The sequence below is a fragment of the Nelusetta ayraudi genome, unplaced genomic scaffold (assembly GCF_046127955.1).
Source record: "Nelusetta ayraudi isolate G7.1 ecotype Tasmania unplaced genomic scaffold, CSIRO-AGI_Nayr_v1 ptg000135l, whole genome shotgun sequence".
In the NCBI taxonomy this organism is placed as follows: Eukaryota; Metazoa; Chordata; class Actinopteri; order Tetraodontiformes; family Monacanthidae; genus Nelusetta; species Nelusetta ayraudi.
Window position 1 is genome coordinate 18,753,267 of NW_027466185.1, and position 18,201 is coordinate 18,771,467.

The following is an 18,201-nucleotide window of genomic DNA, read 5'->3' on the forward strand; positions in this document are numbered from 1 at the left end:
ACCGCTGTCGAGCGGCTGTTCTCCATAAACATTTATTTGTTCTTCCAAAGGAACTCATTAAACATTTCCTTGACCCAGAGCGAGCTAATTTGTCTCCACATTCCTGGGAGCATATGGCGAGAGGGGAACCCTGCTTCCCTCATAAGCCGCACACATGTATGACCGACAGGTAAACTACCGCCTGGACAGCTGCTAATAAGAACTTGTAAAGGCGTTACAGCTTACAGTTTGTATGCAACACTTTGTGCATTCGGTGCAAAAGCACGAAGGATTTCAACTTTTTTTTCTTTTTTTTTCTAATTTGTGTGCTTAGATCTTACTATGTTGTAGAATTAGACATCCAATTAAAGATTTGCAGCACTTTTTGCTCTTGTTTGGTCTCAATCAGCTTATTATAGAATTAGCTCTATGCTAAATACTCGGTGTAGTCTCAAGCTTGGCGCATTAATATATGATGGCATGAATCACCTGGGAGTCTTTGTGTTCCTCAAAACACCGTGGCTGAATGCGGTTGTCAAGGTGTGCTTGACAACCGCATTCGTTGTAGTAGTGTTGTAGTACTCAAGATTGTTCTTGGTCTTGGTTTTTTGATTGGTCTTGGCTGCTTTGCCAAAAATAGTTGGCAAAGCAGCAAATTGTTGAAGAAAATTACTCAAAGATACCTCGCTGAAAAGAGATCTTTCTATTATACTGATATAGCAAAATACTGACACTGGCCTTTTTTGTTTTGTTGCTATTTTTCTTTGATATATAGTAAGTCTTGGTCTCGATAGACCCTAGTCTTGATGATGTCTTGGCCTCGCTTGGTGCGGTCTTGACTACAATGCTAGTACACACTCATGACAACATGACTACAAAACAGTCACAAAGGTTGGCAAGCTTTGTTTTCTTGATTTTAATCAACGACGGGCGATCTGAAAATCCGCGAGAACGACGCCGAATGTGAAAAATCAACAAAACTGATTCTTTCATTGGTCCCAAGCTGCTTGCGATTGTTTAATCGCTGTTTGAAAAGGAGCTTGCAACGATGCAAGACAAAGCCATGTTGTTTTGTGACATAACACGGACAATAGCCGAAGCCATGCATCGACAACGGTGGACCAGACGGAACAGTGAATGGTGAAAAGCCAGTGCAATAAAAGAGGAACGTCTGTCAGCACAAAGCCTGTCAGACGACATGAAGGCTCGGCGTTTTCACAAGATCCCGTCAGTCCCCATTCTTGTCGGGGAACATCTGAAAGGGTATTTACATTGCTCAAAGGCATTCCAGTTACAGGTCGTTCTACAAGGAGTTACATTAAAAAAAAATTAAGAAAAAACATTCCCTCACAAGATTTTACAACTTGACAGGGACATCAGTCATCAGGTTAAGCTTACTGTGACTGAAATAGAACCTTGCACAGTGTGTTTTCCAGATACTCGTAAAAAAATATATTTTTTAAAACTAATATTAAGATTTAATCACACATGCAACCAGAGTTGCCACAACAATCCAGCAAAAAAAAAAATAGTGCGCAGTGACAGAAGTTAATACGATAATTCATTCATTCATCTTGTATACCCACTTATTCCTATTCAGGGGGTCTGCTGGAGCCTATCCCAGCTGTCTTAGGGCGAAGGCAGGGTGACACCCTGGACAAGTCGGCAGTTCATCGCAGGGCCACATAGAGACAAACGACCATTCAGAAGTTAATACGATAATAATAATTATTAATACTGTGGCATTTAACTCACGCATAACTTGTTTGATATATTTGATTTATCTTCACATGAACTTTCATCAATTCTCCAGGGATCCAAAATGTCTCCTCACCTGCTGCTTGATTCACTTGTCAAGGCCAATCTTCGTTTCTGAATTCGTGCCGTAGGCAACGTGCTGACCGAATTATTCTCAGCGCTCTGTACAGCTTTGGTTCTTATTGCTGAGGAATGTAACTAGGCAGCAACGCCACTGCTGGCTCCTTCGAGTATGAGCAGGAAGCAGATAGAGGTTGTTTTCAAAGGGAAAGAAAAATCATGATCATCTGTGTTGTTCGTCGCGTAAACTTTGCAGACTTATGACGGACACAGGGCGTGATACGTGATTGGCCGCTTTCCCGAAGAGCTGGAACCGGGAGGACAACGTCCCTTCTCAGATTAGCGCTGATAGAAAAATTGCTGACAGACAAATCAGATCACAATCTTTGATGAAAATCTTCCTAAATATTACCCCAAAAAATAAGGCTTCAGTGGCGTTACTGTGGTAATCAGCTCAACTTCTTTTATAGAAAGTCGAGTAAAATCCTCACGTCGAGTTTCAGCACAGTAACACGGAAAAATCCAGCTCATTTAGAAATACATAACTTTTCATTTTTCCTACTTGGTGTGTTAGCTTGCATGCTAGCCAAGCAAAAAAGACGAGTTAAAGAGCTGAAAAGGTCAGTTTTTGGTAATAGGACCCTTTGAATTCAGTAACCATTTTCGAGTGCAATACATATTTCCAGTGCAATATTTCTTTCATTGTAGCCCATGTGTAAAATTCATTTTCATTTTTTATATTCTTAGTACTTACAAGAGTATAAAGTATTATAATATAGTTAGATATTGCATAGTTTATATAGATAAGACCAGGTTTACTTTTTGGTATTATATTAAAGATTGTTTTCATCATTTGTTTTAGGTTTCTTGTACTGCTGAAACAAAGCAGCAATTTCCGCACATTGTGGGATAAATACAGTCTATCTCATCTAATCTAAATGTTTAACTGTTCAACTAAACAAGAACCCTCAACTGCTCACTGCAACGTCTGATCAACTGCAGACAAATTCCGGCTCACCTTTCACCACTAAATTTCGCAGACAGACGAATGAGGAAATACATACGGCGAACAATACATCCTGTTAGTTGTTTGGTGAAAATAAAATTATTCTGCTGTAAATCCTGTTTGCAAACCAGAGTGACACAAGCTCTTCCTGGCATTGATCCACAGGAGCATGATGGATGTTTACATTTGACAGCGGTCCAACAAATACCATCATCACAGCTATAAAGTTCAGTTTCTTCAGAGTGTTTCTTGAGAGCAGGCTGCTGCTAAGGCAATGGAGTCAAGCAGCTTTGTTTGGGTTTTTTTTATTTTTTTTCCTCGATAATTTCTTTGTATTATCATTTTGTTTATTTTCACAGGCTACAGCTAAGCCCGTCACATTGAAAGTATCACGTTGCAGAATCAGTTTGTTTGCCTTGTGTTTCCTGGTACAGCAAAAGAAAGTTACGCAACCCCTCAAGTGAAAAGGTTACAGGATCAGGGAAGTTTTCGGCCCCATGTTTCTGTCAATAAGGTGCGGGAATCAGGAAACTGTTGTTTCCGACAAGCACTTCCTCGTTAACAGAGGTCAAAGGACGTTATTAAAAAATTCTAATGGCTGTCAAACGACTGCTACTGTAACCTGCTCATCTGGCTGTGGGGAGAAAAAAAAAATTTGACTGCCCTGCAAATGAACACAAGGAACTGCAAACACATTTTCCTATGGGCCTCCTCTTCCGCAGTGTTTGTATTTTTTATTTTTTATTTTTTATTTTTTTTTCAGATGATGCACAAAATAAAAGTTCCACTTGGCTTTTCAGGATTATCATTTTTGAATGCCACACGAAGCAAAGCAACGTTGCGTCCAGACCGAGAAAGAGAGGTGTGGCTTCTTAGTCTCTTGAAATGTTCCCTTTGCTTTGTATTTTGTTCGATTTTCCAAGTTGCAATTAGCGTGTTATATAACTGCTCAGAGTCGAGCCACAAACATGCCTCTTATATTTATTTTTTTTTCATTGTCACACTGAAAATAAAAAACTGTGTGGCAGATGTTTTGACAATAGAAAAATGCCTTCGCTGTCGTTTGGCAGCCAGCTGGAGTTGATTCTCTTTTAGTTTTACACGTGGACGGCTATAAATCACACAATGCCAATGAGACGAGTTGATTGGCAAATAACAAAGCCAAGAGGTTGGATAATAACAGCAGAGGGTTTTTGTATGTATAGTTATGCACGTATGCCGAAGTGCATACTTTCTCTTTTGTTTTCAAAGGGCCGCGGGCATCAGTAAATACTGAATCGGGTAGATGGCTGAAATGGAATTCATTCCTTCTGCGGCGCTGAGCGAGTACGAGGAAGGAAAGGACAGAGAAAGTGGGGAGACTGTCTTCGCCACAGCTGCGCAAACGGTTTTTGTGCTCGGTGTGGGTCATCACTTCCCTCTAGTGTTCAAAAGCAGTACTGAAGAACAACCGAGCCTCTTTTTTTTTTTTTGTATCACTAAACTTTTTATCTTCTCGTTTTCCGTTTCACAGTTTCAGCTCACAAAGCGTCGCCATTGATACACACAGTACAATTACAGTAGGGTGCATTTCTTCACAATGACACTAGACCTCATAGTGTGTGTGTGTGTGTGTGTGTGTGTGTGTGTGTGTGTGTGTGTGTGTGTGTGTGTGTGTGGTGCAGCTATTGCCTTTGATTTTCAAACACATGTCACAGGAATCTTGCATTATTGCATATTCTTCACAAATTCAGTCGTCCACCTGAGAACAAATCGACCAACCCGCCGTTCACAAAAGATCGTGACGGGTTTCTCTACGCTCACAAAATCTGGGAATACGAGTGACAGTGTGCAGGATATCCGGAGGGGGGATTCCACAATGCGTTGAGTGCAACGCTAATGACAAACAGCATCATTAGCTGGTGATGAGCGGGTGAGCATACTCGGGGAACCTAAATCGCATCCGTCAGGTGCACAATGCCGTCGTTGGTGTGGATGTAAATGAACAAAGAAAATACAAAGTACTTGAGTATATGATTTCAAGTCGTCATGCAGTTGCAATTTGCTGCCATCGACACAGCACGAACATCTGAACGTCACACACACACACACACACGCGCACATCAACAAAAGTGACATGCTTGCAACTCGCTCTGCCTTTTTGTGCACCCAAAGGGAAAATCTACACAAAGTCGAGAGGCAGGTGCAAATGTGCACACTAAATTTCCAACAGCAACATCCAGACAGAGACGGTTCTGAAGGTGAAATCCATCCACACACACTGAACGCGTCCTTCGCTGAAATACTCCAGATGGGTCGAAATACTGCCGTAAAGCTTTGTTTTTCTGTTTTTTCCCTGAGAATATGAAATTTCTGTTTGGTCCACCCAGAAGTCAAATGAGGCTTCTGGGCAGAAACCGCAACAGGAACCCGAAATGGATTGATTTTCACCGGACAGACCAAATTTATTGGTGTGGAAGTGAAGGGGCTCAGAGGCATTTTCAGCATTTGTGAAAATTGGGAAGTTCTTTTCTTTTCCCGGGGGACGCAACTGTCTTTTCCGGTTTTCGTTGTTGTTGTTGTTGTTGTTTTTATCAGAAAACTAAAACAGTCCCAGTCGTTGAATTCAGTTTGAGGCCCGAATCGAGTTGCATTACAGGATTTTATAGACAATTAATAGATAATAATGTAGAACTCTGTATTATGGGTAAATTATAGGACATTATAACCAGCAGTTCTATGGACGCTACAATTTCAGTCTGACCCTTCATAACCTGACAATGGAACTTTACTCAAATCTGCATTTGTTTCAAATGCCCGACAGAACGCATTGGAAAGTGGGGCGCTTGGTGTTTGTGTAAGATAAATACACTTCAACATCCATGTCAAAAAACTCACTTTCAAAGGTTCAAAGGTCATCCTGCTGCTGTCATTTTCTACTTTTGACAACAAAAAAAAAGGGGAAAAGGAAGCTGATTGGCTGCTACAGTCTGCAAAATGTGTTCTTGTGTCTTGAAAATGTGGGGCTTTTTCAAATCACGTGACACATTTCCGATTTTCAGAATCACACAGCAGTCTCGGCTGCAGTGCAAGGTGCAGTGCATTCAACACATTTGAAAAAGGTCGTGCTCTACGTTAAACCAACCCTGGCTGCTAGACTTCACACAATGTGTGCGTTTTTGTGTGCTTTCGTTACTTTTCATACAGAATACCCTTCCAAAAACCCTGCTCTATTAATCCTATACTTCCACTCACACTGACAAACACACACTTAAGATTCCCATCCTCAAAGAAAGTTTCAAATTCATTTCATCTCACTTGTATCTCACTGCCATTGCATGCAAGCCCCTTCGTCGCTAACAGTCAGTGCAGGGGGGGTAAAATTGCTCTGCCGCCTCTGGGCTTGGAGCCACCGTCCACGGCGGGAGGAGGAACCGGGTCATCGAAGGCCGGGTTGGGGATGTGCAAGGCTTCGCGTTTGCCCTTCTTGGAGCGACTCTTGCCATGTCGCGGCAGCGAGGCGTCTGTGCGAACGGTGCCGCAGTTTGTGGAACGCTCCCGCGAGGGGTCAGAGTTCACGATGGGGCTGTCGCCTGGGCTGGTTTGAGCGGTCTGAGGCTTCCCCTGGGGGCAGGAGGTGGCCAGCAGCGGCGAGAGGGCGGCCGACTCCAGGAGACCTTTGGTTCCCTGCGTGCACTGGAAAAGGAAAAGACAGGAAGTGATGAGAGGCTTTGGGTAAGAGGGCCTGGCGGCCGCACGTTCCGGTACATGGCTTCTGTGAACTCGACCGCAGTGGCTGTGAGTCTGCCAGTGGGACAGGACAGGAGAATAAAATTTATATTGTGCCATAGACCCGCATGGAAAGCGTGGAACGAGGCGCCTTATTTTATGGGTGTTTAGTTTGAGTGTGATCAGGTTGTAGCAACATACATACATAATGGTTAAACAACTAAGAGAAAAAAATTTAAAGGATATTTTTAACACTATTTCCCATTTTTGACTGTTCGTGGTCTTTTTGTCCAGTGTGTGCGTGCGTGTGTGTTGTGCTTCAAAATGGATGCAGAAGATGCTGAAAGTACAAAAAGTTAAACGAAAGGTTAAACGAAGAATTCTGCGGGTTGCACATTTCGCCTTAAACATACGTATGAGCTGGTAGGAGTCTGACAAAGAGTTGCATTTAATGTCAATTTTTTTTTTATGTTAACGAGACCGACGCCTTAAGTCGGATATAAATCTGAATTGAGGGGTCACTGAGTCCAAGAGCGTTAAGTTGGTTTTCTTTTTCTTTTCAACAACGTACCAATTTAAAGTGCTTTAAATAGGACTCAAGCATATTAAATTACAAGAGACCGAATGCAATACAGCATTTTTTTTTTGTTTTTTAAAAAAAATAAATGCAATACAAATAGACACGTAAATGTTTGCATAAGGCTAAAACAGGGGCATCATTTTCTCTAAGAGCAAAATGAAAGAATGATTGTTTCACTGCAGTGCGGCAAGAAAAGAAAAAAAATCAAATAGTCTTAAATTTACCGTCACCAAGGCCTCATTTTGAGGAGTCTTGTTTCAGGACACTTCACTTTGGTCTTTCTATTTTTCTAAGTTGCTATTTGTGTCTCCTAGCTGTTTTCTCCCGAAAACTGGGAGAAGGCACTAAAAAGACAATTCTGACAGTAATTGTCCCGCAACACTGTCGTTGGCCATTGTAAAGAACAATTGTCTGGATAAGTGTGAGACAGACATCCACTCAAATTGTTTTGCTTTTACCTCAGATGGACTTCCTTCAGACTTGCATCTGGCCAAGAGCCACTTTAGGGCCAGAACAAATCTGAGAAGGTGATTGGATAAAAGTTTTGTCATTGCATTGAAGTGGACCGTTTTTGTTTTTTGTTTGTTGTTTTTTTTGTTGTTTTTTTTTCCTTTTAGTGAACTTCCAGTTCCGCCAGGTAACAGCAGAAACTTCCCATTGGTGGACATTAAATGTAGGTCAACGCCCTGCGGCAAGTTGTAATGCACAGCAGTGCTTAACTAAACGGTTTGGCCAAAATATCCGAGAAACGCCTCAAGTGTTGCTTTTTTCTCCATATAAATGCGACGCTGTAGCATCCGCACTAATCTCTTTAGCAACAGCCGAGCCTCCAGCCACTTCCTGCATTTCTTCATCACCCTTTGTGCTTTTTTGCTGCCGCTTGCTCCCAACTTTATCAAATTTAAAGGGCATTGGTTGGTTATTGAAAACTGAAGTCAGCTAAAACTAAATCAATACATGGGAAATCCCATGATACTGAGACATTACGAGTTAGATAATTAAGAAGTACTCCTGCTAGACTTAATATTGACAGTGCTTATCCATGCAAAACTTGAAAATTGATCTGCCAGGACCAATTAGATCACGTTTGTGATATGTGCAACACGTTCTGATTCCACATAAATGGCCAACTCAAAAAGAAAAAAAATACTTTCAGATCACTAGCTGTGTTTACACTAAAGTTTTTTGCAAAATAAAAGATATTTCTAAAATTCTGAGAAAGTACAATTGCGATTTGCAGGTGTTTCCATTGAATGGAGTGAAGCGCATAAGCCGTAATTCTTGTAACATTTCTTTCTGCGGGCCCCACTCTGAGGAGAATGAAGGTACAAAATTTCTGGTATAAATCTGCAATTCGATGTCATTTACTGTCACAAATGGTTGTCATATTTTTTTCTTTGATTACTTGTAAAAAAAAAGCGTCCAAACGTAACGCACCATTTTCAGTTGAAAAGTTTCGCCAAAAAAAAAGTGTTATCATGACACTTTTTCAGTATACCACTATAACGATGAAAAAATAAAAAATCGTCAAAACCTTTTAGGCATATTTGAGTTTTTTTTTTTTTTTTTCAAGGTTTAGGTGTTTCCGTGACCAGTTTTTTATTGCAATATTTAGGTTTTGTGCATTTCTAGTGGTCATGGAAACGCAGCTACTGACTGTATAAAAAGATGGATGGAGCAATTGTGACGCCACCCATTAGTGTATGAACAGTTATTCAGAAGCCTGGGATTTTATTTTTTCACAGTCAGGAGCATCGGGAGCTTCTTATTTGTTTTGGTATATTTTCCTCATCATGTATGGATGTGTGGGCGGTACCTGAGGTGAGCAGTGATTGGAGCATGACCGGCAAGCTGACAACACTTCCTAAACTTGACCTGTGCCCACAAGTTTATCGCCATATTTCCCTAAAATTAGGCCAAGTCTGACACAATTGATTTTTTTTTTTCAATAGTTTTTTTTGACTGATTTGTCATTTTTGTTGTTGTTTTTAAATATGGATTTATACCAACAAAAAATTTAACCAGTTCCTTACAATATGAATTGAGGACCAAGGATTTCTTTTATCTTTTTGCAACCAACTTTGGCGGTCTCTGCTGGCCAAATAATAGAATGCAGGTTTTCGGTTCTTCCACATTGGCCTCCTTTTCGAAGCTCCGTCCATCTTTTTATACAGTCAAGGCTGTAGACCCACAAAAACACGCGAAAGGGAGGAGACAGCAGCTAGTGTAACTGGGATGAAAAGAAAAATATATTCGGAATATCTCACGACTGGAAAGAGCAGAACTACATGCACATGAATTTTACATACAGTACATCAACTATTGTGGTAAATTATGCAGCCCGCACTGGGCTCAACATGACAGCATTCAAAATAAGCCGTGCAGCAGCAGGAGTAAGACAGGAACACGCGAGACATGCAGAAAAGAGACTCCCTGTCTTTCCCTTCCCCTACACATGCTTACCAAGCTCAAGCAGCCAAGCTGTTTCTGCACTAACGGCGGCTAATCAGCCGGTGCAGGTCACAGCATAGTCTAGACATTTCTCCTCCTATTGTCGTCGGCAGGGCACGGGGACGGACAGGAGACAGGCAACATACAGAACAGCAGGTTAGGACAGACGGGTGGCTGGGGGACGGACGGACAGTTACTGGAACTAAAGAAACATCAGGGCACACAGATGAATTGCATGGGGGGGAAGGATGTTTATTACATTGTTATATTTTAAATAATGACAATTTAAAAATGTTTGATTTTATTTTTGTTATTATTATTTCTTAAAATAAATACACAAAATAGAAAAAATAAAAAATGCAAGATGAGGGAGAGTGTGGCTGCATTGCATTTCAATTACAAATATGGCATAATAACAATAATAATAATAATAATAATAATAATAATAATAATAATAATAATAATAATAATAAAATTAATAATAATAATAATTCCATTTCAGAAAAAATAAAAAATGTATACACACACATACAGTATGTATACATATATACATATATATATACACACACACACACACACATATATATACATACGTACATATATGCATACACACACACACACACATATGTGTATATATATACATATTTCTTTCAAGAAACTTTCTTTCAAGAGCTTCAGCTCCGACTGCATCTGAGTTTGTACTTGTAAACATGAGTTGCTGAACTGAACTGCTTTCCAGGCAGCTTTTTATATCCTGGGCTGTCGAAGGGAGCAACAAACACTCTCTGTGAGGAGGCAAGCAGCAGCTCTTCACTCCTCACAACTCTCTTCTGTTTCAATTGAAGGCCCTGAGACGACATACTGCATAAAGTTTAGCGAGTCTGTTCTTGATCAGACGAAACGTGAGACGTTTGCAGCAGCTCATCACACCAAAAAAGGCGGTTGACAATACTCAAGCTCCCTACAATACTTGACTCTTTTGTGTAAATCTGACTTTCTGCTCTGTCGTCACGCCACACACCAGGACTGACACAACTCTAAAAGCACTAAGTTAGAGATGGGGATGAAACACTTCCACCTCCTGGACGGACTGCAGTGGGAAATGGATCTGGGCTGAACGCATCCCTCCCTCTACTTCTCACTGCCTGTTCAAGTATTTTTCACGTTTCAACCGGATTCAGAAAATATGGAAACTCTTCTTTTGTCATAATACTACTCACAAAAAGTTAGTTATATAATATAACTGTCAATATCTCAATAACCACAACATTTAGTGGAGGATTCGTGGGTCAGACGGCAGCGTTTGTGATTTTTGGAGGGTAAATCAAATTGTCAGAGAACAACATGTTATGCAACAAGCACCCAACAGTCGGACACGTGCATTCAAAACTTTGCAAAAGGTCGAACTAAGTTCACCTGTAAAGATTCATTCTGAAGATTTTCATCCAAAGCTCAAGATCCCTAATTTTTTTCAAGTGTGGTATTGCAGCTTAAATTTCTTAAAAGACATGAACTCAAGATAAGAAAATAGAGATTAAAAATGATGACGGACTTTCCTGGGAGGAATTTTATTCTTCAAGGTACCAAAAATCTTGCACGCTCGTCTTTCGAAACAGACCTAATGCTCCCGCACATTGCAATTCATTTGATACTTGAGCAAAACGCAGTGATTTGGTAGAAAGAGGGATCGACCATATTGTTAGTTGGGACGACGGGTAGCAGGAAGGGGGGGGGGGGGGGACTGCAGGCACAAAAGGCTGTCAGGGTGGTCAGGCAGAGGAGGAGCTGTGCTGCGACTCGGGGTAAACGGGCACAACAAACTCCGTCAAGCCAGAAGCCGGCCGAGACGACCCTCCTACCACGTTCATCTCGCTTTTGGTGGCGGCGGCGGCGGCGGCGGCGGCGCCGGGCACCTCAATGCCGGTGGTGGCCGTCTGGACAGACTGGTCCTCGGGCAGGAAGCCTCGTCTGTCAATCAAGCTGACGAACACAGAGACAAGTCGAGCAGGTGACAGAGGAGTTTAGCTTTAAATTGTGCAATGCTTCCATATATATGAATATATACCTGGGTGGCATGGGGCCGCAGAGCATAGTGCAACAGTTGATGAAAATGTTTTTGTGACTGTACGGGTTGGTGACGTCTTCTCCGCTCTTCCCCGACCACGAGCCTTTGATCTGGTTCAAGCAAAAACACAAAACGTATTTGTTGTATTTTAAATTAGTTTGTGTATATATTACAATGTACCTTTTCATTTTGTTTTTTTGTACTCAGTGAAGTTGCACTCTGAATTTTGTTGTTCTGAAAATCTAAATCACTTTGTTTGTACTGCAAATATACACTTTTATCAATGCATTTATGGGCAATATGTTAAGCTTTTACCAATATAAAATCATAAATTAAGCCACATTTTACACACTGGACCTTCAAATGAAACTATTTTTGTTGATGAAATAACACTGTTCCTTTTTTTTTGCCCTCAGACACCAAAACCTTTGGTGAAATTGAGCCAAACGACGCCGAGCCTGTACTCACGTCTTCGTTGGTGGTCAGGTTGGAGGCCACGAGGTACGTATGGAAGCCTGAGAGGCCCAAGATAGACCAAACTGAGAAGAAACATATGACGAGCTCCACAGCAGTAAAAGTTGGGTCAAGGGGAATAAAACCGAAGACGGGATAACCACGAGAAATCCAACATGGGACCAATTTGATCGTCAACAGTTAATAAGCCAACCTAAAAGTCAGAAGCAGCATTAATAGTTTAGAAACAGCTGAAGTATGTATAGTGTTTCATTCATTCATCTTCTATACCCGCTCATTCCTATTCAGGGTCACGGGGGTCTGCTGGAGCCTATCCCAGCTGTCTTAGGGCGAAGGCAGGGTGACACCCTGGACAAGTCGCCAGATAGTGTTTCATGTAGGACAATATTAAAAGGATATCTGCCAGGGCTCTCCTGAAGAGCAAACACCAGGCCTTTCCCTCCCTGAGCTCCTGAGGGAGAGAAAAATGCTGTGACATCAATAGATAGATAGATAGATAGATAGATAGATAGATGTCTTTCTGTTAATGTGCTATAGCACATCAACAGAAAGACATCTATAGAATTTAACTATTAAGACATTTACCACTAAAATCTGTACGTATACGAAGAATAAAGACCTTTTTTCTTCTTCTTTTTTACTTAACATCTGAAATGCTGAAGTGTTAAACCAGGAGGGTTAAAACTTAAATCAAAACCAACAGAAAATTTCAATTTAAAAAAAAAAGTGAAACAATTCCGTACTTAGCGCCAGGTGTGTGGTCACGCAGCCAAAAATGAACGCCGTCAAGAAGGACAGCGACACGATGAAGGTGTAAAAGAAGCGGTAGTTGCGCTTCCCCACGCAGTTGCCCACCCACGGACAGTGATGGTCGAAGCGCTCTGGAAGGCAAAGGCAGACAAAGTAAAGCACTGTGTGTGTGTGTGTGTGTGTGTGTGTGTGTGTGTGTGTGTGTGTGTGTGTGTGTGTGTGTGTGTGTGTGTGTGGAGGGGCCGAGGGTGTTAGCTCAGCTAGCCTCTGTGAGCCGCTGGCCTCGGCTATTAAAAAGCCCAAACGTGTGGGCGAGTGTCCTGCGGCTCACCCACGCAGTTGTCGCACAGGCTGCAGTGGGAGGTGCGCGGCGGCCGGAACATCTTGCAGGTGAAGCAGTACTTGAGCTTCACCACCTGCTGGTTGATGACCACCTCCTTGGTGCGAGGCGGAGGCCGGTAGCTGGTGCTCCCGGTGCTGTCTGCAGGCAAGGTCGGAAGCGAAGAGAAGACAGAGAGAGCGAGAGAAAAGAAAACAATCATTGTGGAGTTATTTTCCCCCCCGACCTGTCGAATGGAACCATTCACCATAAGCCCCCTTCAAGATCAACCACCGGCAAGCAACCTCTGCTTCTTCTTCTTCTTCTTCTTCTTTGTCTTCTTCTTCTTTGTCTTTGGTTTTAACTAGTCGCCAGAGCAAGAGGAAAGGCCAGGTTTTAAACTTTGTTTTAAGCCAGGCTAAGCTGGGGGTGTGGTTGAGCCATAAGAGGAAGATAGTTGATGGGGCAGAGGTCGATCCCTCTGTCATTTGTAAGAAACGCATTGACTTTATGTTTTACAGGAGGGCAGGGGACTTAGATCTTTTCTGTGAAATGTGGACTTTTAACAGTGCATTGTGTGCGGTGACAGAGGGGGAATTATTTTTTAGTGACATACTTAAAATTAACTTTTTATTAATTATTTTTATTTATTTATTTATTTTTTTATTTAGTTTTTATTTAGTTTGATTGATTAATGGAAATGAGAGCGGCAAATAAATGTTATTTTTCAAAAATCAAAATCTTCTTCTTCTTCTTCTTCTTCGCTGAGAGGGTCTCACCAGGAGTAAGTGCAACCTTATTTTAGTCTCACCATCTCGAACTTCATCAGGCCCTGTGAAAATATAAAAGGGACCTCCTGGTCACAGGAAAGTCAGTGTTTGTACCACTGCAAATCCCACAACGGCCAAAATGAAAATTAGCGGCCCATATGGTGGTGGTTAAAATAGCTCAGTTTGAGAAGAAAAAAAGCTATGTGATATTTTTAGATACTCGCATTATGCCATTAAAAAAAAAATAGATTAGGAGCTTCCTCAAATCTTGTGTTTGGGTGTTCCAGCCACAAAACTCTTCAACTTAATCCAAGTCCACAGTCCAAACTGTTGGCTTGGACCTCACACAGGAACGGATCCATCTAAAGGTATTAAAATTCAGTGTGCCAGTGGTTCACGAGCACATTTACCTGAATGTATCCATTATTGGTGTTATTATAGCGGCAGCGCCTGAGTCAGCTGCTCGGTGCCAACATGTTTGCGGTACATAACGCACAATATTTACTGAGTTATTTTAACGTTGCCAGCACATAAACACATATTGTTCTGTGCCTGTATCTTCTGCAACTGTACCATTTCGATACCAAACTTGTTGAACATCCAAAACTCTGGCTGACAGGCAATGGATAAATCATAAATTCACTATAAAGTCTAAAGTGAAGATTTTTACGTTTTCTAAGTATGTCAAAAGCAAGAGTGACTCAAAGAAAGACCTCCTGTGTGAGGTTTTTTCACTGCTCTGCAACACCTGGACTTTTTAAGTTTTAATGTGTTCTTATCTTGAGAACAGGTGGTGCGGTTACTGATTAATGTTAGTTCACAGAAAATGTACCACCCAAACAAGGCTCTCAATCCTCAGTCTTCACCAAGTGGAAACGGGTGTGTGGGTTAGCATTTGGTTAGCCTACACTGCTAACCATATATAGTAATACAGAAATCTGAGGTTTTTTATGTTAAAAAATGCAAAAATTCAGAATTATTCAGCCTTAGGAAGAACGATCTTTCCACCATACAGTAGGAACAGTAGGGTTTTTATCTCACTCGCGACAATACAAGCCTCCTTGTGTCATCTGAAACTGTAGGTTCCGTGGCAGGTAAATAAGTGATGGGCCCTGTGAGCGTCTCCATTTCAAAAATAGCCGCAAACACCAGCGTAGTTGGGTAATGTCACCGTCTTACATCACGCTTTCTAAACTTTGGTCATGTGTAGGAGTTTTGGAGGGGGGGGGGGAACGGACATGCAGCCAACTATAGATGCTGAGGTCGTTACACTGAAGTACGAAAAGCAAAGAAACCGTTGGCAAGATTTCACTGTAAATGTGAATGAGAAAGAACCGCAAAAGTGAAAGGAGGACAAAGAGAAGAGTTTTCTTTCCAAACCCTTCTGATGGCATTAGCGCAAATGAAGGTTTTACACCAGTGTGTCGTCTCTTGCCGTGATTTATCAACGCGAAAGTCACGACTTGAGATGGCTAATGCTAATCCAAGATAAACGGAATACAAGGAGCCTCTGTGCTTCTTCTGGTCACTGTGTGTCATGTTTGCAACTGTGTCTCGGTGTCAGCCATGTACGAATCTATTCTTGATTGTTACAGCAGCCTGCATTGAAGTATTTCCTGTTTTGTCCAGCAGTTGACCGTCCGCTTTCTTTCTCTGTGTGAACGCACATTGCACACAAACAACAAACTAAAAAGATATAAAATCCCAAAGTTTCGTTGCCGATCCCGAACGCGAAAATCACTAACAACTTGTTTGGTTCCCACCTATTTGTTTCTCGATGTCCGCAGCTTCATCGGGCGTTGCTCTCGGCAGGATGCCGGGGTCGCTGAAGCTGGTCTGCAGCAGCGTGATGACCACAAACACAAAGAGGGCTCCTCCGATCACCGGGATGCAGCCCGTCAGGTGTTTGACCAGGAAGGGGCAGCTGCAGAAAGAAGGACAGGGCACGGCTAACATCTCAGTAGCCGTTCTCGCAGCAGCAGATAGTTGCTCCTGTTTGTCGTGGGGTCGCAGTCGCAGTTTCAAATGACTTACAAACAAGTTATTCTAAATACTGTGCAATAACTTGTTCCAATACCAACTGAATGGGGAATGACGCTTTTCTCACACGGCAGTGCGGAGTGGTAGATACTAATGAAACATAACTTTTCTAAGCATCATTCATACATAATACAGTCCTCTTAACACATCTGTTCCCGCTGTATTGTTGGTAGGAGGAAGTAGGATGGAATGAAGGCAGCGAAGGATGCGGTTAAAAAAAAAACCTTGTCGCGCGAACGCTGAACTGCGCTGACCACGTCAAGAGCTGAAAAAGGAAAAAAAAGGGGGGATGTAACCCATCAGTGGATGCTTTCAAATTAACTTCAAGAATCTTTAATTACCACTGACTCCCTGGAGGTGGAGCACATTGCAGAAAGTGAGAGACAGAAGGGTCATTAGGTAATTACACAGTGAATAATGTGCAATAACGATACCTCAGTTGACAGAAATGTTTATCTGAATAATAATAATAATAATAATAATAATAATAATAATAACAATAATAATAATAATAATAATAATAATAATAATAATAATAAGTTTGAAAAAAATGTAAACAAATATTAGCTAAAAACTATTTTGTACATCTTTCCAAAGTGCATTACGCGACCTTGTGATTTTTGATTCATTTGATCAATGAAAGAACTAATAAAGGCTGCTCAAGCAGGATAAAGACCTTTTCTTTATCTTCACACTATGAGGAACGATTCGGCGTCAATCGAAACAACCAAACAGGAGTTAGTTTCATTTCCATGCAGCATCTCAACCGCGTGTCCGTACCAACATTTGACTTACTCAAATATGAAGAATAATCCACTTGTGACGAGGATGAGGCCCAGGGTGAGGGGCAGGACCCCACTCTGGCGGGCCACGATGATGCGTCCACCGCAGTAGAAGCGATTCTTTCCGGGGAAAACTTCCCACTTTCTCCTCGGTCCCCTCCGCGGCTCCTCTCTCTTCTCCTGGCCGACGTGGGGCGGCGGAGTCGGCGTCGGCGTCGCTAACGCCCGCGGGTCGATCTGCTGATACTCGCAGTTCTTCATGGTGTTATTAGAACCCTAGTTCGAGTCGGCCGACCCAGGACACGACTAGTCGAGCCATCCACATCCACATCATCACCGCTCGCGCTTGAGGCGGCTGCACGGTGCGAATGTCGTCATCCCTCCCCACGCATAAACACACACACACGGGGGCTAATCGTTCACCGAGGGCTTTCCGGTTTTAAAACACCCGACGGCTGCGAAATTCTATACCAGTCACTCTCCATTTATACCGGCGGCCCAGGAAGGCTGCCCGCTCCCTCCCGGGATGGGGGGTGGGGAGGGGGGGGGGGGGGGTGCGAGAGAATTTGGAATAAAGCGAGAGCCGCCGGTGTTGTGTCCCTACTTGTTTCCGATTTAACTGTTTCCCTCGCCGAACCTCTGCAGGTGCGTTGCGCCGCCGTCAGCAGATTCGACACAAATTCACAAACATGCACAACATATTACAGGCGACCATCGCTTAGCTGGTTAGCCGAGCCGTTCAAGTGGAGCCATCCCAGATTCCCAGCCAGATGTGGAGCGTTCGACATCGGTTGGAAGTGCCGTCACCGCCGCCGCCTCATTGCTCGTCATTAATACGTCTGCCAATCTTCTTTTTTACGTAACTGCGTTGCATGCACTTGGTGTATAAAATCCCCCACACCAAAATAGCGTAAGATTTATCAGTAATAAACCAAGCAGCTCCGACACATTCGTGACTGCTGCTCTGTGGGTGAAAGTGACGTGCTGATGAATTAGCTGCTGTCAGTCTGGCAAAATTCTGTTTCCGGTTAGCGGTTTAAAACAAAAATACTTCCTTATAAACTGTAGTGTGCGTGTTGTGATTGATCAAAGTGTGAGTGGTATTAGAAACGCTCAAATAACACACAGTTCCCTTACAGAATAGGGCAAACAATCGTAAATTGTAGAACTGTCGAGCTATATCCGGTAAAGCCACAAGCACTGACGGTGACTTGATGCAGGTAGATGAACTACAAGCGCTTTTAAGTGTTCTTAAAAAAAAAAAAACTGCGCTTGTAGTGAGTCCTGTATAAACCAAATTAAAGCCAAAATAAACTCGCATGGATTTTTTTTTCATCTTTCATCTGTAAAACGTTGAATAGAAACTACTTTGGAAGAGAATAGATTATCTCTTATAGTCATAACAATAAACTTTTTTTTTATAATTAAAGAAAAGAGAAAAAAGAAAAGAAAAGAAAAA

The 18,201-nt window shown here is 42.1% G+C and overlaps 1 protein-coding gene across 3 annotated transcripts; it reads right to left on the reverse strand.

Annotated features, from left to right (window-relative positions):
* Window positions 1-3,813: 3,813 nt before the first annotated feature.
* zdhhc18b (zDHHC palmitoyltransferase 18b) lies at window positions 3,814-18,078 on the reverse strand. Of its 3 annotated transcripts, XM_076051821.1 has the most exons (10): window positions 16,756-18,075; window positions 15,684-15,844; window positions 13,163-13,312; window positions 12,825-12,962; window positions 12,481-12,532; window positions 12,076-12,178; window positions 11,608-11,717; window positions 11,402-11,522; window positions 7,550-7,610; window positions 6,357-6,478 (listed from the first exon to the last, which is right to left on the reverse strand). In XM_076051821.1, the coding sequence occupies exons 1-9, from the start codon at window positions 17,001-17,003 to the stop codon at window positions 7,566-7,568; spliced, it is 1,128 nt and encodes a 375-aa protein (XP_075907936.1). In that variant the 5' UTR covers window positions 17,004-18,075; the 3' UTR covers window positions 6,357-6,478; window positions 7,550-7,565. The 3 variants fall into 3 exon arrangements, with proteins under 3 accessions (XP_075907933.1, XP_075907936.1, XP_075907935.1); XM_076051818.1 differs by lacking the exon at window positions 7,550-7,610 and having other exon boundaries at window positions 3,814-6,478; window positions 16,756-18,076; XM_076051820.1 differs by lacking the exons at window positions 6,357-6,478; window positions 7,550-7,610 and adding an exon at window positions 10,111-10,390 and having other exon boundaries at window positions 16,756-18,078.
* Between the last annotated feature and the right edge of the window lie 123 nt (window positions 18,079-18,201).

Excerpts from the sequence above, each read along its gene's own strand:
- zdhhc18b (XM_076051818.1), bottom strand. The coding sequence starts at position 17,003 with ATGAAGAACTGCGAGTATCAGCAGATCGACCCGCGGGCGTTAGCGACG. Across the intron at positions 15,845-16,755 it reads GGATTATTCTTCATATTTGA|CTGCCCCTTCCTGGTCAAAC; the intron begins GTAAGTCAAATG and ends TTCTTTCTGCAG. Across the intron at positions 11,523-11,607 it reads TGCGGCCCCATGCCACCCAG|CTTGATTGACAGACGAGGCT; the intron begins GTATATATTCAT and ends TGTGTTCGTCAG.